The following is a 22938-nucleotide window of genomic DNA, read 5'->3' as shown; positions in this document are numbered from 1 at the left end:
CTGCAGACATGGCACAGCAGAAGACGTTTCCCTGCCTGTTTTGTGTAATATTTAAGATTTTTTGCTTTTTGCTGTTGCCACATACAAGGAAATACATGTGTCTTGGCCTAAGGCCCAGGTGAATTCTCCCTTTTCATTTTGTAGTGTAGCACACATTAAATGCACATTAGAAAAGCTAGCACATGTATTTTGAAATTTAGTCCAGCACAAACATAACTGAAGTTCCTGTCTGAAACACCTGTGTGACTTGACTATGGAAACTCTGGAAACTCTGGAACCAGACCATGACAAGTGTGGGTACTTGGCATTTCACCCCATGTGTGGATGTGTGCATAAGTGTGTGTGTGTTTGGGGGGGATATTTAGCTTTTTATGCTTGATATATTTTCTCACGGTGATCATCTTTCCGTGAGCTCTTTGAGAGTGATAACGAGGACCATGATTCAAGAAGCAAAACATCCTTTTTTCAACAGCTGAACATCATACTGGATATTTCAGAGCAACGTAGCTTCAAGAGCAGAGCATCTCTGCCTTGCTTGACTGCTGCTCTGGTATTAGGGTACTGCAACATCTCCAAAATAAATAGGATCAAAATCCTATTAAAGAAACTCACAGTATTCCCTGCCTTTAGAGACAAATAAAGCTTGCCAGAGAAGAAGCTCGTCTGCAGCCTCAAGCTGTTGGGCTCTTTTTGGCTGACAGTTCAGTTTTGGAGCAGTGCCAAGCGAATGCAGGAATACAAGTGGGATGGTGGTGTTAAAAATGTAACTGACTGCATTAAGGAAGGAAAGGTGTAAACTGCCCAGAGCTTTGAACATTCCGTGGAGCCTTGTAGCTGGAGATTAGAGCTTCCAGAGCCGAACCTGGGAAACACGTCACAGCACAGAGACACTGTTTCTCACATGGTTTGGTCCAGACCACCTGAGTCTTCATCTGAGGGCAATGCTATCCAGAGGTTTGTGGAGCCCATAGCAGATAGGTTTTGCCTACTGTGTCAGCATCTGATAATGAGGTAATCAGTAGTAAATTATTTCCTAAGCAGAATTATTCCAAAGAGCATATATTACTGAGGTGCATATATGTTTTCCCCTTGTTTTACAGACTCTTAAACATTCACCTTAATTGCTCCTACAACATACGTGCTTCATCATGATGGGTAAAGCCCCCATTACCGATATGCTCACTTGATAGCTCCAAAATGGTCTAATTACACATGAAAAGATTTCACCGCCAAACAGCTGCTTCAAAGTGTTTGAAATATAAAGGCTGTGAAGTTTTGTTTGGTGTTAGCAGAAGGTGCCAGACTGACAGCACTGCACAGTCCCTGTATGGAACAAGTGGAATAATAGCTGTCATCCTCAGTATCACTTGTTGTCTTTGTATTGTGCTGGGTTTTATCTGTCGTTGTAAAAGCACGAGGATGCTACAAACATCCCACAGCTGACCTCTGGAAGGAGGCTGTGCACCATCAGGACTCTTGTGCTGACTTCAGCTGGAAGGTGTGCTTGGGGATTGCATGGTTTTCACTTAAGCCTTTTACTGCCCAAGTAATTATTGCTGTTACTTATCTGTCCAGATTCTGATGCTAAAAATCTGCTGCACGGTGCATTACACCCAAATCTCCTCGTTCAGATTTGCCAGTTTGGGAGAATGACACAAATTTACACATTTGGCTTATTCTGCAAGTTGTTCGGATTGTTGCAGCTAGCTGTGAGTTACACTGCAGAAGCATGAGATCAAATCAGGGTGTTAATAATGCTAAGTGTCTAAAACCCTCTGCCTAGCCCATCCGTAACACTGCAGTGGGAGTGAAGTGCTGCTGCAGCTGCTCGGGGCAGGGGGGTGTGTAACTGGTGGCGATGCCCACAGCGTCACCGACTGTGAGTGCGGAGGTACAGCTCTTTTACCTGCCAGAACAGCCTGTGGCCCAGGCTGGGGAGCTGTCGTGGGGCCATTTCTCAAGCTGTGTCCTCTCAAGTTAGGGGAGTAGTCTCCTGGAAGGAACAATGAACTTCTGGAGATGATTTTTGTTTCCCACAGCAGCGCAACCACCTCAAAACTGTGTTGGTAGGTGATACCCTGCTACTCCTTGTGTTACATGTGTATTTCCTGGGCTCTGCTTTCTTTTTTGATGACACCGTATGAAGCTGTTAATATCACTCAGATCAATGCACAACTTACTAAATTGATTTAGCTTAACGTTTTTGTTCTTTTATACTCTTTCTGTAATTGCTTACGTCAAAACCAATGCTCATTCTTTCTGCCAATTAACATGCACTCTTAGGAGTAAGCCCTTGCATAGAAGAGAAGATTCATGAAATAACTGATGTAAGTGCTTAGTAAGAAAGCCCCACAATGGCTGGAATTCACCTCCTGGCCAAACCTCTGTAAAGTCCATGTGCATGTTCATACAGCTAGCAGAGTCCTCCATAACCCGTGGTAGTATCATGTCTGCTTACGTACTTTGTTAGGTCCCTGATACTGTGTCCCTGGAGAATAGACTTGGGAGGAAAGCTGCATCTCTTATGTGGTGACTGTTTTCAAGGGAAAAATTAAATTTTTCCTAAACCGTCAGCAGGGCTTATAAATGACGAGTAGTGATAAAAGCTAATGAGTTCTGCCAACAAGTTCTCTGTCGAATGCAATCTGAGATGAATGCTGTATAGTAAAACAATCCCAGGAAAGTGTCTGCAGCAGGTTAGCTGGGTATTGGGAGAGGAGTATTTTAGATTTAAGAGTAGTGTCAATAGAGTTTTGGGTTTTTTCTCTTTTATTTATTTGTCACCTAAAATACTGTAACTGTTGCTTATTTTAGATGTTGTAAGTACAGGCTTTTGTACGCCTCAGCCCTTTAACCTGACTGGAGGTAAAGGTGATTTCAGGGTTGCTGGGTAAGAGGGAGGTGCTCCTCACCCAACGATGTGGCAAAGTAACAGAAGGGATGGTGGGGCAGTCCAGCAGTTGTGCACTTCCCAGCATCTGCTCCCCCGGTACCACATGGGCCAGGATGAGGGCTGGGATCCCTAGAGTTGGGGGAGCTTTCCAGTGACACATAGGTGGGCAGGAGTTCGGCTGAAGAGCCAACAGCTCTGGGGGTCCTCAGAATTCATCACTGAGTTGGTTAGCAGTATTTGTTCACTAAAAGCTTCTCTTACCAATCCCACAACTTCTGTACCCTACAAAACCTGTGCAGGAGGCAGTGCTGCACATCTTTCATCATCATTTCTTATGAAGGCCTCTTTCCTATTAAACCCAGGGACTTTGAAATCATTCCTGCTATTTTTTTTTTTAAGGTTTACTTGTCTAACACTGTGCCTTGGAGCCCATATAACTCAGTGGGAGGATTCCAGATGACTTTCAGTGGGAGTGCATCAGGCCTGTTAATAACTGAAGCTCTGACTTGCTCTTGATTAATTCTTTATATGCAGATCATAATATTAAAAAGCTGAGGAGGAAGATGAAAGATAATAATTTTGTAGCTATTTTTCTGTTAGCTTCCATGCTGACATGTTAGACAGCAATTGAAAATACAAACTGCCTTCATTTGTCCCATCTGCTCTCATCCGGCCTGTCACTGCATCCCATGTGAGATACTACACACTGCAAGTTCTTAGTTTTCAAGGACAAGGAATAAATGTTCTGGAGTGTTGCTCATCTGATGTTACATGAGGCAACTGAAATATTGATCACATGCTTCACCACACACACAGCCAGTTAAGGAGGAATTTTCAGTTGAAAGTATTTCACGTTGTCAATATCTGAGAGGCAGCTCTTCTGGTGGTCCTGGCTCTCGGCAACAACTTAACTGCTGTAGCTTTTAGAAATGCAAACAGAAGGGAGACCATGCAATGGAAATCAGCATTGTCTCTGAGGCAGAGAGAAGAGTGTGTATCCTGGGCCTGATGAAGAAACATCTGGGTTTCAAAGCTGTTCAGTCCCTACTTACTGTAAGGAAGTGTAATCTGCACAAAGAATGGCTAGGAGCATGAATGCAACTCTTCCAAAGCAATGTAAGGCTGCTGAAATCCCTGAGGTCAAGCACGGGGAATTCCTATATAAGAAATCGATTTGTTCAGTTGGAATAAGCCTTGTTCCTATTCCCTTGCTTGGCCTTCCTCAGTTGTGGTTAAATGAGGAGAGTGGATGATAATCATCCGATAATCTTGCTGTTGATGGGCAGGGGAACAGATGGGAGCCCTGGCTTGTCCTCTTACCAATGCCAGCTCCAGGGACGGGTCCAGCTTTTGGGAAGAGAAGTAAGATGTTCCACAATCTAAAAAGGGTGCAGTAAGATGGCTGTTCCCCTGCTGAGTGTATCAGGAGAGGACCTGGAATAGTCAGTCTGTTTGCTCATCTCACTTATGTTTCTGATTCAGGCTGCCCAATTACACACCAAAAGAGAAAGTAAACTTTCTAATTAAATAGATTAGGAAAGACTTCCCAGGTATAGGATGCAATTTCTGGTTCAGACCAAGAAGTTAACTAGGTCAATTTATAGCAGAGTCTTCGGTTTGATATGGGAGACCTGGCATGGGGGAGGCTGATGCTCCATGCTGCTGTCCTGTATCTACCAGCGTCACCACAGTCGATCCCAGGTTTCTGGGATCTTTTGGTCCCAGAGTTCTTGGATTTTGTGCCATGCCACAACCAAGCCAAATTTAAAACTGTGTATGTGTAAACCAGCAATCTTTTCCACAACGGTTAGTAGGAGACTGCTAATGAAGACACTGTGTTCAATTAATCTTGTAGAATCACAGAATGGTTTGGGTTGGAAGGGATCTTAAAGATCATCTAGTTCCAACCCCCCTGCCATGAGTAGGGACACCTTCCACTAGAAGTTTTCCTGTTGATGTTAATAGATATTTTTTTCATTGGACCTTATTCCCTGTAATAGTAGCAAAAACAGAGCTCCAGGCTGCGTATGTTCTTTCTAAGCTACAGGTTGCTACTGCACACTGGTGTCTGTCACCTTGGTGTTTAGCTCTCTGACTATAGGTTAACACATTGATTAATCCAGACATTAGATAAAAGATAGAGTTTATTTAGGATTGAATACTCATTTGCTACTTACTTTCCAAAGTCCAGGACATACTGGTTTTGTTACAGATCTATCAACACCTGAAAAAGTGCTGAACTGTAGTTAGACAAGACACTGTTTCCATATTACAACTTTGTTACTCAACTCTTCCTAACTTTCTACAGCCACCTAACTCTATTCAAAGTATTTCAAGGTCTAGTGCTCATTCCTAACTTTTCCATTAGCCTCTTCCCATCATCCCTAATAAATTACTACTCAGGTTCCTACAAATAAGGTATTTTCATCTCTGCTGTAATGATTTCAGGTGTGCAGTTGCCCTGTGGGATATGCGCCGTTTTGTCTCCATCATGTCTCTAACACAGTAACTTGGTATTTCTGGGGGCATTAAATTGAGCCCTGGCTTTCACAGCTTAAAAAACCACCCGGCTTGAGTCACTGAACAGCACCAACTTGGCTACGCACGTTTTACTTTGCTCAGAGCATAAGACAAAATGGAATCCATCACAACAGTTGGGAATAAAGCACACACAAACACCAGTGCTTTCTCCTTCAGCTTCGCTACCATGTAACGTGCCTTGGGTGCAGGAGACATTAAAGCATCTACCATAGCATCTACAACCTCATTGCCGTTAGTGCTTCCTTCGCCGAGTATGCTGTTGAAAAAGTTTGCCCGCTCTTGAACATACTCCTTCTTGTAATCTGCCTTTTCCTCTTCACTGAGTTCGTTCCAAATCTCTTCGGCACTGACTGGTGGCTGAATTTTTGTAGAGCGTGCATAATTTCCTGGCTGAATAATACAGGCCTAAAAGCAAGACGTAAAACTTATCAAGATGCAATCAGTCATTCCGAATTCAATTAAATACTATAGTCAGTAAAACAGATCAAAAGCTTTCTGCAAACAGATTTCTTCCAGAAAATGCTGCTTTGTTGAAATTTTAACCTTGAAAACTTGACTGAAATCAAATATATTCCCATGAAACGTTTAAGATTGCAGAGGTGCTTTATTCTGACTTCCTCATTTCGCTCTGATGATATTATTCTTGTTTTGACTACTCAGCATACCTTCACAGAATGCAATAGTGCATCTTTGATTTTTATAGAATGCTTAATGGTATAAATGTTTTGACAGTACTGAGACAAAGTGCTTCAGTATGACTTTGATGTCTCCAAAGTGGAATACTTTGGATTTTTCACTCAGTGGCGAATCTTACAATTGGTAATTTTTTGCCCCAGTTTGGGAGAAAAGGAGGACGTCAAAGAAAATTAGAAGGTCTTGGGGAAAGAAGTGCTGTATTCCCCAAGTAGGTGTAATTAAAAGGAAAACAGGTGTTGTCAGCCAAGTACAGAGGGGGACCAAAGGTCCTGGCCTAGCTCTCACTGAGTCATTAGCAAATTTCCATAGATTTCTGGGCATGTGGATTTAAATTGAAAGCACGGAAATCCTTTGCTGCTCTGCCTGTTTTCTTTGCGTGTGTTGTTGTTCTGAGGCTTCTGGGGAATTTCAGAGCAGGCTGAGTACTCACAGTATGCATGCTTTTCCTCAGTTATCAGAAGCCTCGTTAAAACTATTTGTAGATATGCAACATTAAAAACTCCGTGGCATTTAACTGACCTGATTTCTAAAGACTAGAACACAAGGGGAGGCAAAACGGCGCTGAGCTCTGTAAGAGACTTGGGGATCTGGCAGGCGTTCTCTGGAAAATCTGTGGTAACATAAAGCTTTAATGTCTCCAATCTGCCACCCAGCCCATCTACCAGCAGCTTCCACCCGCGTGCCGGTGCGGGCACGTGCCTTGCGCTCGGCCGGCGGCCATCGGCGCACTGCATACCGGAGGGGTTGAGATGCGAGTGCTGTACGTGGGGAGCTGGAAGGGATGTGGGTGAGCTCCGGCAGAGAGACAGCATGCATCGCCGGGGGCATCTTATGCTGCCTCGGGTAGGTTTGTCACCGGGCATCTTCAAGAGCCCTCCCCTTGGGTGCTTGTAGTGCTAGGGCCTGAATAATAGGCCCTGAAACAAAGTTGACCTCAGATGAACCTCACAACCAAACGTTATCCATTATTAGTATCTGCTAATTAGTAAAATCTGTATTACCATTAGCATTTATTATTAGTATCTGATCATTAACAAAATATGTATGCTCATTAGTGAAAGATGTAGCTTAGACAAAATATAGTCAGTAGTGAGGATGAAATGTCCTGAGAATGTATCCAACTTTCCTTGTATGGCCTTGTTCAAGGCTGAGAAACCAGGTGTCTGGTCTTGTTGGAAACTTTGTGGGAACAGAAGCAAGTAGACAAAGAGACTCCCTTGGTTCCATTTAGCCTTGTTCAAGGCTGAGAACCCAAGTGGCCTTGTTAGAAACTACCCTGGTTTTCCCCCCCAAGCCCTGGCCAGGCTTTGGGTGGAAACTAACAGGAGGATGAAACCTGCTGTTTCCACTCAAAAAAAAAGGTGCAAGTCATTTTGACTTGCTGATTTTTGGTACACAAGGCTGGACCCGCTTGCTGCGACTCTGGATGCCTCACCTACGGGTGGACGCACCGCGTAGGACTTCCCACTTGCCAGGAAAGACTTTCCAAATCCTCGCTGTAACCGGGGCTCCCCAGCGACTGAGGGTCTGGGTGTTTGTAACGTGTGCAAGTGGTGATGGATCTTTCTTAACCACTTATTCTCCCCATCATGTAGTAATGATTAGGTGCATTGCCTTGCTTATTCTTATTTTCTATAACTAATGGTATGTGGTAATAATTAAGTGTACTAGTCTGTATTTTTCTTATTGCTTATTTTCTGTATTACTTGGTTATATCCTTTAATTATTAACAGTAAAATAAGCCTACTCTTTTCACTCTGGTGTCTGAGTTTAATTGGCATCCTCGATCAGCAAAACAGCGCTATTTTCAAAAGTGTTCACTATTAGCCAAACTAATGCCAATAGTAAGCTTCCCACATTTCTTTTAAACAAAGGGGCTTTGAAAACTTCATGTTTTGCAGTTTTTTGGACTTGGCTAGGAGACAGCATACTTTTTTTTTTCTCCCTTCCTTGATTTTCCATAGTCTTTCTAATGGAAGACACATACTTTGTTTCCTGTAGGCAGCCAGCTTGCCTGGCCAGAATTCAGTGGGACAGAGCCATAGCTCCATCTGTTCCTTGCCATCTCTGGGCGACTTTCTCCTGAAAGGACCAAGGGAATGACAGAGCAGGGGAGGGGAGCACAGGGAAGAGGGACTGTGTATTCTTCAGGCTCTCTGCAGGGTAGGTTCTCAGGCACATGCCAGCCAGTGTCTTGCATACAGTGAGAAACAGAAAAATAACTCTCATAGATATTCCAGAAATGTTTGTCGGCCTGGCTCACTGTATTGTGTGCTGGGGCTATTCTGGGGGTGGGGGAACTTTAAAAATCCCAAAACGACCAGAGTAGCTAACCTGTTAAACTAAGCTCTTCCATGCCTTTGAGATTATCCTCAGCTAATTGGTTGAAATCCTCATCATGCTGTGTGGGATCAGGATGTGTAAAATCACTTGCATTTTATAGCATTTTATATTTATCTGAGAGGGGTAGTTAATAGACATGTAGCTGTAATTTCTTCCAACACAAAACTTATGAACAATGCTGTAAATCTGTGTACGTAGAGTACACCAATGTAAATCCTCTAGGGAAGACTTTTAGTGTTTGAGAAGAGTGTTTAAGCAGTGGAGTGACTCCAAGGAAAAAGCCTAGTGAAGCTACTTAGAAATCTAAGCTTCAGGTTTGACTATCAGTGTTGCTTAGACAAGGCACTAAGAGCATTCTTAGAGCCTCTTAGGTTAAGGGAATAAAAACATGATTACTCTGCATGATACTGCCTCTTGCACTGTAGCTGTTCCCACAAAAAGGAAGGAGCTTTTAAGCGCTGATGTTGTGAGAGAAGAAAGAACCCCTCAGGTAGGTGACAAGCCTTCCTTCTCGCTGCACAGCACTCAACATCTGGGCTCTTTGCTCCCACAGCCACCCCAGAGAAAGTTTCATTTACTTGGTACCGTTACGAGCTCTTCACAGAGCGTGGCACTGCTCAGGCAGGCCTGTCTCTGAAAGTTTCTCCACTCTAGAGGATGTGGAGAAAGGGTGGAAGTTGCAGTGTTGGCACAAAGAGAAGACATGCTATCCCACAGCTTCTCAGAAACGCAAGTATCACCCAGGTCTGCTGTTGTCAGTGATTTCCAGCTGACTGATCAGCCACAAAGAAACCACCTCTTTCCAAGGGGAAGCTGCACCCATGGATTCAGCTCTGATCTTTATCTTTGTCATTTGGATGCGTGGAGCTGACTTTGCACAAGATTAGATACTATTTTGCATGCGCTTGTTCTTGTTCCCTTGGCCAAAATTTCCACCCCCACACCGTTGTTTGGTATTCTTTGTGCAAGTCGCTTGCTTCTTTCCCCACTCAAAGATGCATTTCAGCTCTGTAGGAAGTTTCAGGAGTGAAACGTCTCTCTTTCTCATAAAGAAATCAATGTTAGAAATAGCAGGGAGTTTCACACAACAGCTACTTGTTACATCACTTACCCGGACACCAAACTTCTTCATTTCCAGTCTTAGAGCATCACAAAATTTTTCAATAGCTGCCTTTGTCATAGAATAAATGCCATTTCCCAGAGAAAAATAGGCAATAATGCTGGACATGAAAACAATACGTCCTGCAGAGAAAAGAGTGCAAATAATGTAACTTCACTCTCAGTCTTTAACATAGAATTGATTTACCTGAATCTTCTGAACTGCTAATAACGTGGTATTCAGCATGATGCTGTTTTAACACACAGTATGCCAAAGCTGGGCTGTGTGAGTGCAGTCCCAGCACAGAAGTGCACTCGGCTCTGTTAAGCAGAGAACTTCACACAAAAATCTTCCTTCCATCCAGCGACAGATGCTAGACTAGACAAAGTGTAACACGTTCCCGACGTGCTGCTTATTCCTTCTGAGTCTGAGGCAGGATGAAAGAGATGGAAACAAAGCAGTCCCCTTAAAACTTTAGACTGACAAATAGTAATAAAAGACGATGCTAGTCACGGGAGAAGGACTGCAGAAGAGAAGAGGAGGTGATTTTCCCTGCAGTGGCTGTATGACTACTAATACCATTTTTACTGCGCTGACGATGTCTCTGCACTAAGACCTGGCTTACAGCTGTGCAGGCAAAGTCAAAATCAGACTGTTCCATGACAAGCTTCACCAGAGAAAGGTGACTTGACAAAATGTGTGCAGCCCTACACCGCCTTGCTTGTAATTTCCGTCATCCGTGCTGCTTTTTTCCCCTTTGTAACTCTTGCCAAGTGCAGGCATGTCTTAAATAGCAGAGATTTCTGACCTGAGGCACTGGGCTGTGGTTCGTTTCCATTGTTTACTTGTAAACTTCTATCACATAGTAAGAAATGTGTGAATGTGGATATATAAATACCAGAGGTGAAAGAGAAGACGGCCTCGTCGCTAACAATACAGAGAACATAGTTGCACCCCTATTGCTGCCACAGATGCAGGTAACGTCTGGGGCCCAGATCGGACCAAATGGTATAGGCTTGTGGGATATCAAAAGGGTATCACAGGAACACAGTGAAATCTGTCATTCTGAATTAGGCCCCCTGCCTTCCTACACAGCGTCTGGAATAAATCTTGTATACAGTAACAGGAGAACAACTACCAGCTTGCTGATCAAGATGCTACATCGGCTGGCCTAGCCAGCTGGAAAAGTTATGGGGAAATGTTGTTCCTCTCAGAGTAGGATGCTTAAATTCTAGGCTGGAGGGAAATACCTCCCTTTCTAAGTATTAATAATCTTGAAGTTTTTCTTGGAACAGGTGCTCATCCTAAAATGGCAGTAAGCCCCTTCCTTCAGAACACAGCTACTGGGTAAGTGATGGTAGGATGAGCTCTGCCTCCTTTAGCCAGTGGGTGATTTGGGGCACACACCCAGGATTTGGGACACATCATTTAACTTCTCTCTTTGCCTAACGTAACTGAAACCCAGCTTTCCCAGGAGAATGCTCTAACGTCCATAATTCAAGCTTTTCATTTGGAGAGGTCACTTGCTGCCCCCAAAAACATGAGCTCTAGCTATCCTGGCTGTTCCTGCAAGGAAGGAGACAGGAAACCTAGGATTCTTCCTAGAAGTGCCGTGGTCTCCTCTCCTACATAGATGGGACTTGAAAATGGGAATGCAGGCATTTAATAAAGGCAGCACTGACAGCCAGGAGTGAGATACAGAGCGTTCCTTTGAGCGAAGGTGCAGCCATCCAGACCCAAACCTTCTAAAAGTTTATCCATGTGCTTAATATCATACACACAATTAGTCTGTTTCGCTTCAAAATAACCCTGTGCAATTCACGAAGTCAAACAAATGCTTCTGGTGGATCAGCATCAGAGTTTTAGCAGTAAGTAGAACATCACAGGAAAAAAGTAATGTCTCCCTGTGTAATGGCCACATAACACACCCACTGGGTATATGCAATAGCACATTCTTTTACAAAAACACATCCAGCTTGCAGTATTTAAAGGTTTCTTTTTTCTTGCATCAGAATATCATCAACCAAAAGCAACCAGGCAGAAGGAAGCAGGGTATCCAAAAAGCAGATGCTTTTATCTTACCAACATTTTGTGTAACAGTGACATCTGGGGCTTCCAGATGAAACCTAGCCCTTACTGTGCTTGATGCTGTATACACACAGAACAAATCCTCACCTTAAAGAGCTTACAACTTCAATAGACAAGCTAAGCAAAAGGGAGAGAAAGGAAAAGGGTATCTTTGTTTCTGAGATATAAACGGGGACAGGTAGGGAACAAACGGCAAAGCAACTGAGACATGCTGCAATGCTGCAGAGGGCTACTTGAACTATTTCTTCTCAGGAGAAAGAATAAAGCCCACGCGTACGGAGGTCCATGCAAACTGTTTCACATACTTGGAAGTTTCCTGCCCAAGGTCATAGAGAGGATCTTGCTACGCCTGGAACTGGAAGGTGGATGTCTCTAGTTCACCTCTGTACGGTCATCCTTCCTCTCCTAATTGCCAAACAGTAAAATAGTAAAGCCTAAATAATGAAGTTAAGCAAGAGTTTATTGGATCTCTGTGTTTTCTGATTGTCAGTGCTCACAAAGTCTTGCCTGGGCTTAATGATCTATTGTAAGCATTTTTTCTCTCTTTTTTGAGTCAAACAATGAGATAATTCATTATTTGTAATGACTTTTTCTATCTATTGTAAAGACAGAATCTTTAAGAGTATTTTTTCCCCTTAAAACTTTACCCTCTTTTCAGGATCAAGTTGCTCTTTCAGGCCACACAGGAGGTGGCTGTCATTTCAGTTCAATGAGAGACAATTAAGGCTTCTTTTATAGATGCTACATTACACTGATTATAGTAAGCTAATTATTCTACAACTCTAAATAACAGTGGATTAGCATTACCCTTGTATTTCCTTAGAAGTGGAAGAAATGCCAGGGTTGTCCTGATGCTCCCAAGGAGATTCACATCTGCAAATTTTTCATTTCTCCATAGACAGCCACCCAGTCTTGCCAAATGTTGATATTCCTGCATTGTTGACAAGCCCCCAGAAACCTACGGAAGAGAAATGTCTCAACAAGCATTTTTCACTGCAAAACCACCACCATTAGACAACGAAACAACACCAGTGATTTGAACCCTTGGAAACAACTTTTCAGTTGTGTTATCTTTTTGTCCTTTCTACTTGTAAGTGCAGGCATGTTCTGTTTAATGAAGAAACAGAATTGTGGCCATTATCTGGGCTATCTAAGTCTCAGTGCTATTTAATAATCACTCACTTTATAGTCGTCTTAAGTTATTTATGAATAACATGATCTGGGAGACTACATCTTACTGCCAATGTGGTGTACCATGATATTTTAATTCCTTTAATCCCACTGTGTGCTATGAGCAGCTTTGTGAAAATTGTATTAAGCAGTCTAAAGGATAAAGGGTAATATTTTCAAAGTTCCTGACTAATTTAGGAGCCTAAGTCTTGGCTCCTTTGACAGGATTTTGAGCTTCGATTCCTCCTGAAATCAGCCAGAATCAGGTACATGGGTGCAGCACTGGGTAAAGTAGCCAAGTAAGGTCTGTGGCTGCAGTATTTTTTTGATTTTGTACTCTTGAACAACTCTATTCTCCAAATAACAACTGGTTTTGGTGCTAAAAAGCCCAGCCCACTGAAATGCAGGAATATTCCAGTGTTTACAAGCAGAAATTTATCAGCAGCAAAGCTTGTTCTGACACAACCCTCTGCCAGAAAGTGGAAGCCCTTTAGCCCAGAGCCACAGAACACTTTGTGTGAGCACTGTGCAGCGCTAATAACCTCAGTTGTTGGAAATGCTTTTCCGCTGAAGTGTAGAGCGCTCACAGTTTAGAGCTGACATGCTGACTAAACGCCGATTAAGCCATGCTCACTTGTTCTTGCCCTCAGAGCACGTATCTGTAGATGTACGGAAAAGCAGTGAGTGATATGGTGTGTTTGAAAACATTCCTGTTTCTGTCCTCAAATCCTGACTGAGGGTATTTCTAGGGTGACCAGCGGTGTAACTAAGAAGTACATAGAGTAGCCTGATTTTTTATTATGCACTTTTTTAAAGAGTTCTTATATGTGTCTGAGGCAAACGATTGTTTTGTCATGCCTTCTGCAAGATCTCCAGACCTGGGTTTCTGGTGAGGCAGAGTGGGTAACAATGCCTCTCTTCCTTCTTCTGGACACAGGGTCTGGGGCATGTGTGTGATGCCAACCCAGCTGTAGCCTCCTGTACCCATGGTGACAAAGATACTCTCGGAGAACCTTTAGTTACCCTGGTGAAGGTGCTGTAGAAACCCTTGGGCTAAACTCTCTTCTTTCTGATCTTCTCTGACAAAGCTACTGCGATGATTTCATGGTGTCTTGGTCCTTCCAGAGCCTTGCCAAGAACTATTAATACAGGATTTCATTCACAACAATAGTTAAAGCTGGAACAGACAATTTTTGGAATTCATTTGCAAAGCAGAACTCTGTAAGCTTTCCTAACATATACACACTGCTTGCATTATATAATTAAATTGGTGTTTAAACAGAAACAAAGTTCTTTCAGTGAATGTCTCATCTACAGAACAAAACACTCAAATCCAGGAATTTACCACACAGAGCTTAGATAACTCTGTCCTCCAAAGAGAATAAATCCTTATTCAGCAGTCTGTCACACAGCAATCCTTGACACTGGACCTCTCTTCTAACTTTAGATGCAGACTGACTGCTGTCCTAGTAATGCAGCAGTTTCCTGTGTATTCACCTTTTTTCCACTGCCCCAAATGTTAGTGGACAGAGGAGAGGAAATGGACCAAAAAATTGGCTGCTGGAATTGGTCATCCTAGACTTCCTTCTTCCTTCTGCCCTGTTGTTCCAGGCCTTTCCATCATTCTGTGTCTTTATTTTTCCTTCTTAAAATGGAACTAGCCCTGTGGGACTCACCTCCTTGTAAAATGCTTCCGGATCAATGGATTAGAGTCCTCTGTAAAAGCTAATTATCAATATTTTTGTACTTGCATATGATCTGGCCTACAGATGGACTGAGTAGCTGCAGATCCCATCTGTTTCTACTTAAGGCTGGAGGTCTCTGTACTCAGGTTTATTTTTACATAGCCTAGCTCTAACACAACACAGACTAAAGCCTGGCATCACTGTAAAAGCTGTTCCCTGAACTTCACAGCTTTACCTTTTCTAATTAAAAAAAAATCAACATCATTTTGCTTCTGCCACTGCATCCTGCACAGCACAGCAAAAACACTTGCTTCACACACCTCTGAATTCATTAGGGCTTCAGAAATACAGCCATTAAACTTCAGACAATTAGTTTTCTTCCTCTTCCTCTAAACTGTGAAACACAGAATTTAGTTTGCAAGGCTTAAGTTTTCTCTCCAGCCATTTGCCTCATGGGCCTCAAAGACTCCAGGTGGTTAGTGGTGAGGCCAGCCTGTGTGTATAAACAGGCAGAGTTCACAGAATAATGGCCCCTTCTTTCTGTGCAGTGGCCATATCCAAAGTCAAGAGAAGAAAAATTGGCTTGAGTTAAACTGAAACTGACTTTTCTGAAGAGAAGATTAAGTAAAACATAAAAAGAGATTTTGCTTAGGGCCAGGTCAAAACATTTTGTTTGCCCTCAAGTGAAACATACTGTTTCTTAGAACATTTTGGTATTTCTGAAGAGGAAATGTTCTGATATTTTCCACAATTTTTCCTGCCACTTTGCTTAGTTGAATCAAATAACAAACAGTTCATTATTCATTATTGTGATATTCCCTTATGCCATTTTTTCAGAGAATTTCCTACCTCCTGAGAAACAACTTGCCCAGCTACCTACTCAGGGTACCTGAATCGGCTTTGGTTTTCCTTTCCTGATATCTTTGTGGTAAAAACTAATGCTATAAATGTGCACACAAAATATATTATGTATTTACTTACACAAACGCAGCTCAGGTAACCTGAGAAATTTAGTCTTTAGAAGGACAAGGCACAAGTAAGAATCGAACAGCTGAAGGAGAAAGACATTGCATTTCCTCAGTGTCCATGCACAGACACATTAGGAAAAAGCAGCTGATGTTTGATCTGGAAGGGAAAAATTACTCAGACTGTCAAAACGGAACTCAGTCCCAGCACAGTTTAGGAAGAGGGGTGTTAGACTATGCTACAGCAGGCAGGGAATAAATAAGCTGGAAAGCATAACTGGCCATCAAAGAGATTTTCACTGATCTCTGTATTGGGAAAATGGATGCTGAGGACAAAAATTAAAAGATACAGCGGAGGATCTAAAGAATCACTTCAGGAAACCTAATTTAAGATTAGTGAGGCTTTCAGGAGAAGAACACTCACATAACCTCCCAGATAATTTCTACTTCAAGACATGTTGACCAAAAGGCACATATCCAAAGTCATTATTTAGGCCCAAAAGATGCCTGACCTTTTTCCAGAAACTCTTAAAAGTCCTCTTCCTATTCAAGTCAATCAAGCTGTGTGCTTGCAAAACCTTTTGAAAATCAGGCCATTTCTATGTAGGTGCCTACACACAGATAATACCTGAATTCAGCCAGATTTTCTAAACTCAAACATGTATTCTTGGTATCACTGATCTTTGGAGTTTCTCATCTAAACCTGACAGGCTCTTTCCTGAAAGATTCCAATCCAATACTAAAGGAAACTAGCCAAAGGCAGGAGAGTGTGATCTGCCATATTCCTACTGAAAAACGGAGAGAAGGACCAAACCAATGTGTCTGTGGCAATGCAGGGTGTCTGTGGTAGCAGGGCAGCTGAGACTCCTGAGTTTTACACACGTACATTCATGAGCCACCATCTTTTGCTTGGAATATTACGCCGTGGTTGTCTTCATTGCAAGGATGAGTATAGGAAGTCTGGGCTAAAATATGATATCATGGGCCTGCTGGGTAGATTCCATGAAGAGAAAACCTTAATTAAGTGGAGGAGAGTACTCAATAACCTTGGATTAGGAGGTAGGACTAAACTAATATCCCTCCCTCCCAGCTAGCGACATGTCACCCACTCACAATAGGCAAGGAAAGGAAAAGAAATTCCTGTTTCAAACAGAAGAAAATCAGAAAAATACTGAGGTTTGCTGTAGAGCCTAAGAGAGTAGCAAATCAAAGTCCTGGTCTACTTCTTATTGGCTTTAATGTGCAAGAGCAAGAAGTTTCTTCTTTCTAAGCAAGAAAGGACTCTAAATATTTTAGAAAGACATCTTAATAGGTGCACAAGCCATAAAAACAGATAAAGAAAAAGGAAGGCATCAAAGCCAGCAGATTTTTATGGAGGGACAGTTAGTTAGCTCTAGAGAATGAGCTACATACCATGGAAATTGATTTGCTGTCCTTTTCAGACTGACGTAATTTCACAGTCTAGAATAGAACAAATGTTTACAAGGAAACAAACTATGAAGTGGCAGAATGTCCAGCTAGGTCTGTTACCAGTAGTTTGGATTTCTACTCTTGCATAACAGAGAGAGAAGACAAGGTGGAGCTTGGGTTAGTTATCTCATGGTTACAGCATAACTAGAAGGTGTAGGGAGTACTGTGTTTTATTCCTGCAATTTCACACATTTTTTGTACATTCTGTACTGAATAGTCTACTTAAAGCAGAAAGTCTTTTATCTTTTAGTCTTTTAGAAGTCTACTATCCCGGGCCCAGGAAAATGCCAGAGTACAGTATTCCTCCATGACTTCTCTTGCCACCAGCAACTGCTGAGTGAGGCTTCTTGGACTCGTTCTCCCAGAAGCAGGAACTTCTCATGCCTTTCCACGCAGTGAACCAAGTCGGTGGGAGAGTGTGACTCTCATGTCCAGTGCAGCCCACAACTAGGTGGTTAGGTTTTTCACTGGGACTCTAGGCAGAATATACAGGCTTTACAGTGTAGAACTGCAGCCTCTTCAACTTGGGCCTAGGTTTGAAGTGACTTAAATCTGCCAAAGAACAAGATTCGGGAGGCACTTGAACTCTCTGAGCCCCTGTTCATTGCCAGCTTCTTGTCTGGAGAGTCCTCCATTGTAGATGGTGCACTCTTCAGGAGAGAGACTCTCTTACTTTGTCTGTATATCAGGTCTAGAACAAAAGTATGTGATCCTGAGAGGGATCAACAGGTTTTATGCAAATACAAGCAGAAACAAGCATTCTGCAAGTTTGAGAGGATGAAAATAGTGTATAAAGACATAATAAACACACGAAAACATGTATTTTCATCAACTACAATGAAAGATTTAAGATAAAGACAACCTTTTGGTTTATCAGTCAGATCTGGAAGACAACTTACCTGCCAATGTCTGACATTCAAAAAAGTCATACTTGTCCAAGATGTACAGTCCATGGAAAGGATGATACTATAATAATAAAGAATAAATATTTAATATTTACGAGGCTTTACTCTGAACTATTTAAACACAGCATGCAAAAAGCAATCGTTGTTTAGCCGCTCTCTCACTGTTTTGGTACATCTTCTGAGGTTTTAGTTTGGAATGCATAGCCTTTGCATACCTACCATTAAACCTGGAGATTGCTGAAGCGGTTTCTTTTTGACCATTTTTGGAATGATACGGGAGCGTTTTAGTGATCTGAATTTCTAAGTCCAGCATGCTGCTGTGACATACTTAAAATCTTTGGTACCTGAGTGAAAGTGATGGTAGTAAAAATGGCACAAAGCGCAGAGAGGGAACAATCCCCAACAAATGCCTAAAGATCCCCAGAGATAGATGCCTCTTCTCAGTTTCTACGGGCAGTTGCTGAGTAGAATTACCCAGTTCTGAGGGAGGGAGAGACAGAGACAGAGCTGTCCAACAGTACTTACAAGCTAAAAATTACATACTGAACACTGCCAGTAACTATTTTAAAGGTGGATGTTTTCACAGCTTTGAAGTAAAATAATCTATGTTCTACTATGACCTTTCAGCACAATCCACTGGATTACTACATCAGTTTGAATTGTTTGTGCAAAAACCAAAAGCCGATGTTTTAATCTGTCCAATGCTTATTTAAAACAGCCTTCTGGACTCACCACCTGCTCTTTGTTCTCATTAATATGAGAGCTAACCTTCAGTGGAATTGTTAAATTGAAACTGGTTTTGTAAGTTAAAATACCAAAGAAAACAACACGTCTGTTTTCAGAGGTGCCAAGAAGGAACACTCCTACTGAAGTCTTTTGCTTAAAGACTCTACAAAAGTAGAGTATCCTCACAGTTTCTTTACATTTGAGATAAAAATACTTACTCCCCTATATTTCATAAACTATGAAGAAGACTTGTGGTATTTACTCCACTAACATCAGACATTAAAATAACTCCTTTGTTCCTTTTTATTTAATAAACTTAGGAGGAAGATTACTTGGTAACTGGGAGTTTCCCCAAATGGCGTATGTGTTACTTGGGTCTATAAAATTACTTTTTCTTCTCTGCCTTTGCTGAGTACCCTCAAAATGCTGCAGCAGAAGAGCTGACCAACAATGGAAAAAGGCTTTCATAAAATGTGTGCTCTGCCTATGCGTGTGCCCAGCCCCATGTTACGGGTGTAAAGGCCCGACTGACACAGGAAAACCACCGCGCAGACGTTGCGTGTGCGCTGCATTTCAACACCAGTGGTGCTCGCGTGTCTTTCCTTGGCCCCTCCAGCAAGCCCCCATGTCTCGAGTGTGATTTGCCTTGATCTGAAGGCGTGGGTCCACACGCCAATGAGCAGCAAGGACAGCCAGCAAGTTAGTGCTGAACTGTGGACTCCAGAGTCTACACGACAGCATGAATGCAACCGTTTCATAAACTGCCAGAATTATAGCGTAAATTATCTGTAATCCAGATTTTCAGGGGACCCGGTCCCCAGCTAGCCCATAAGGGCTTTTGTGAGTCATCTGCGTTGTCTCTGCAGCTTGGGAGAGAGGCTGAGAGGGGAAGGCTCTGTCTCTTAATCAGATAAGGTCAAGATCAACCATAAATACACGTACTTAATGAGCAGCATCTACACTTTTTCTTACTTCAATTCTCGTTTCATCCCCTTCCCAACATGCTAATGATGGAGGCAGGCAGAGGCCTTGCATTTCATTATCATTCCGCATGCTTTGTTCTCCGCTTGTTTTCCCTCAGTGAGCAGGCATTGTTTGTCTGTAATTCTGAGGGAACCTTACTTCTGAGCCTGAGTAAGCCTGCTCTGAGCCAAGTGTATTCCCCAGTGTTGCACTGGGTGACTCTCACCCTGCAGCCCAAGTGGGAAAGGAGGTAACTGTGGCCCCATTACCTGCGCTGTGTCAAGTGTTCTGAGGGGATAACCCAGGATTTAGGTTGTCTGCAATTATTCTGCAAGCTAAAAATCTATACACCCAGGGGAACGGATGATTGATGGGTTTCCTTTTAAGTAACCCTTCCAGGGACTAGCTTGACAAATCTCCAGTTGTACCAAGAAGCGGCTAGTTTGGTACGGCGCGGCAGCTGCCCTCGCTACATTTCCTTTCTTTATTCCCCCTTTCACAAATCATGCCCAGAAATTCATCACCTTCCCACCGCCTCTGACACGAGCATGCTTGTTCTCCTCCACTTTCCCTGCGGTTTTCTGCTGTTGGATATCTGGGGAGGGATCCCAGGGACCCCTGCGCTGCGGGATCTCCTCTCCTGGCAGAAGGGTGACACTCACCCGTGGAGCACTGATGGGAGCACCCACTTTTCCCCGTTGGCATCTCCGGGTAGGCCCCAGTTTGTGTACTGCTTAGCCAAGTGCCAATGCATTTCTTAATAGAAAATACTGTTATTACTGCCAGCAGAAATTGCGATTGGCACCATGAGTGACAGTGCTCCCTAGCCACACGCTGTTGTTACCCGAAAAGCAGATGCGTGCCCGGCGTGCAATAAACCAATCGTAACACGCTCAGGAGAGGTATTTATTCAGGCCTGGGTGCTCGGTGGACTTCTCCACAAATCAAGCACACCATCAGCAGGTTTGCGTGCTCCTTTTATACACAAAAATCAGACGTTAGTGCTTTTCCAAACATGCCTGTCAGATCCTGATCGGTTAGTGATTAACATACAACACAGCTTACATAATGCTTCTACTACTGCACATGCTCAGGGGAAGGGGCTTAACCTGGGCAGGGGTCTTTTTGACCTGGGGGGGTGTTTTTTAGTATTATAATGAAGGCAGTTCACTTTCAGTTAGTTTAATTGCCAAGAAAAGGAATCCAACAGCCACTTTGACAGGTTGTCAGATAACTCATCCTCAACACAATCCCCAACATTCTCTTTACAGTCCAGGGCGTTCTCCTTATTTCTAGGGCTTGGAGAGCAAAGCTTGTTCTTGATGAACTTCTTAGCACTCGCAGTCTTGCTGACCAAGCCTCAAAACCCCGTAACGGTCCCCATAATTGTCCCCAGAGGTGCGGTACCTATAGGTACTAGCACAATTACTAGCCATGGCTACTAGCAAATGCGAAGTGCACTCTATCGCCGTGACAGCCTCTCGGGCAGCTCCCCGCCGAGCCGAGGGACCGTTTTCGGGGCTCCGTGTCCGCCGGTCCTGCCGGCCCAGCCCCGCCGGGGCGGGGGAGAGGCAAGCGGGTGCCCCCGGCGCTCCGGCCGGCGGGGGCCGCGAACGGCCGGTAGCCCAGCGCGGGGCTCGCACCCCCGCGGCCGCCGCCGGTCCCACGGGCCGCCCCGCCGCGCCGCGCTCGCCTCAGCTCAGCTCACCTCGGTCGGGCAGGTGGCTGAGCACCAGCTCCTTGGCGGCCAGCACGTCGCGGGCGCGGGTGACATCGAGCCGCAGGACGCGCAGGCGGCCGGGGCCGGGGCCGGGGCCTGGGCTTGGGCCTGGGCCGGGGCCGGGGCCGGGGCCGGCCGCGGCCTCCCGCTGCAGCCGCCGCGCCCCCTCACCGCCGGGGCAGAGGCAGCCGGCAAACACGGTGAAGCCGAGGCGGTGGAGGCGGAGCGCCAGCAGCTGCCCGAAGCCGCTGTCGCAGCCGGTGATGAGCACGGCCCGGGCGGCCGGCTCCAGCGCCACCGCCCCGCGCCGCCACGGCCGCAGCAGCAGCAGCAGCAGCAGGAGGAGGAGGAGGAGGAGGGGGAGGAGAGGGGCCGCGGGCCACATGCTGCCCGCGCCGCCGCCGCGCCCTGTGGGCCGCAGGCAGGCAGGCGGGCGGGCAGGCGGGCAGGCAGCGCCCTGCCCGCCATCCCCGCCCCCGGTAGCGGCAGCCGCAGGCACCGCCCTGGCCCCGCGGATAGGGTATAGCTCACATGGGCTAGTAGCCATGGCTAGAAATTGTGCTAGTACCTATAGGTACCGCACCTCTGGGGACAATTATGGGGACCGTTACGGAGTTTTGAGGCTTGGTCAGCAAGACTGTGAGCGCTAAGAAGTTCATCAAGAACAAGCTTTGCTCTCCAAGCCCTAGAAATAAGGAGAACGCCCTGGACTGTAAAGAGAATGTTGGGGATTGTGTTGAGGATGAGTTATCTGACAACCTGTCAAAGTGGCTGTTGGATTCCTTTTCTTGGCAATTAAACTAACTGAAAGTGAACTGCCTTCATTATAATACTAAAAAACACCCCCCCAGGTCAAAAAGACCCCTGCCCAGGTTAAGCCCCTTCCCCTGAGCATGTGCAGTAGTAGAAGCATTATGTAAGCTGTGTTGTATGTTAATCACTAACCGATCAGGATCTGACAGGCATGTTTGGAAAAGCACTAACGTCTGATTTTTGTGTATAAAAGGACCACGCAGACCTGCTGATGGTGTGCTTGATTTGTGGAGAAGTCCACCAAGCGCCCAGGCCTGAATAAATACAATCTCTCCTGAGCGTGCTAAAATTGGTTTATTGCACGCCGGGCATGCATCTGCCTTTCGGATAACACCGCAGGCTGACGGGGGTCTGGGGCCCAGCTTTGACTGGTCCCCGGCCCCTCCGAGCAGCAGTGGGAAGGAGTGCTGGCATCCCGGTGAAGCCCGGGGCTTGGTACGGGTCTCTCCCCACCAGGGAGGGGGGACCTCTTCCCCACCGTGCTTCTCGTGGCTTGTTTGGAAAAGGTCAGCGCAGGCTGTAAAGCATCATGCGGTGGCCCATCGGCTGGATCTGGGAGGTCAAAAGGGAGCTGGGTTGTGCCAAAACCCAGTGCTGAAGGTACTATGGAGAGTTTAAGCTCCTGCTCACCTGGGTTTCACACACCCCATCACTACAGACTGGCCACAGGGTATGAAATGAAAGCATCATGAGTGTTTCCAGAGCCGTGAAATTGCGCTTTCTAACACAGCCACGTTATTATGTTATAGTTGTTGTATGTAAGGTTACAGCATCGAATTGATGTGGGTTCCGTATGGCCCCGGTCTGCATCTGCTATGTTATATCAAGGGTGCCTATAAACACTCCTTGGTGGAGAAAAAG

General features: G+C 44.5%; 1 protein-coding gene across 1 annotated transcript; it reads right to left on the bottom strand.

Annotated features, from left to right (window-relative positions):
• Positions 1 to 5019: 5019 nt before the first annotated feature.
• Positions 5020 to 21649, bottom strand: LOC141921655 (D-beta-hydroxybutyrate dehydrogenase, mitochondrial-like). Its single transcript, XM_074820578.1, is given in 5 exon segments — positions 5020 to 5839; positions 9585 to 9715; positions 12468 to 12547; positions 12549 to 12618; positions 21253 to 21649. Coding segments are annotated over 5 exon segments (1026 nt in total). The 3' UTR covers positions 5020 to 5491.
• Positions 21650 to 22938: the final 1289 nt, after the last annotated feature.

This window comes from Strix aluco, chromosome 3 (genome assembly GCF_031877795.1).
Source record: "Strix aluco isolate bStrAlu1 chromosome 3, bStrAlu1.hap1, whole genome shotgun sequence".
NCBI lineage: Eukaryota > Metazoa > Chordata > Aves > Strigiformes > Strigidae > Strix > Strix aluco.
The sequence above is the reverse complement of the archived record's forward strand: the minus strand, read 5'-3'. Positions and strand labels throughout refer to the sequence as shown.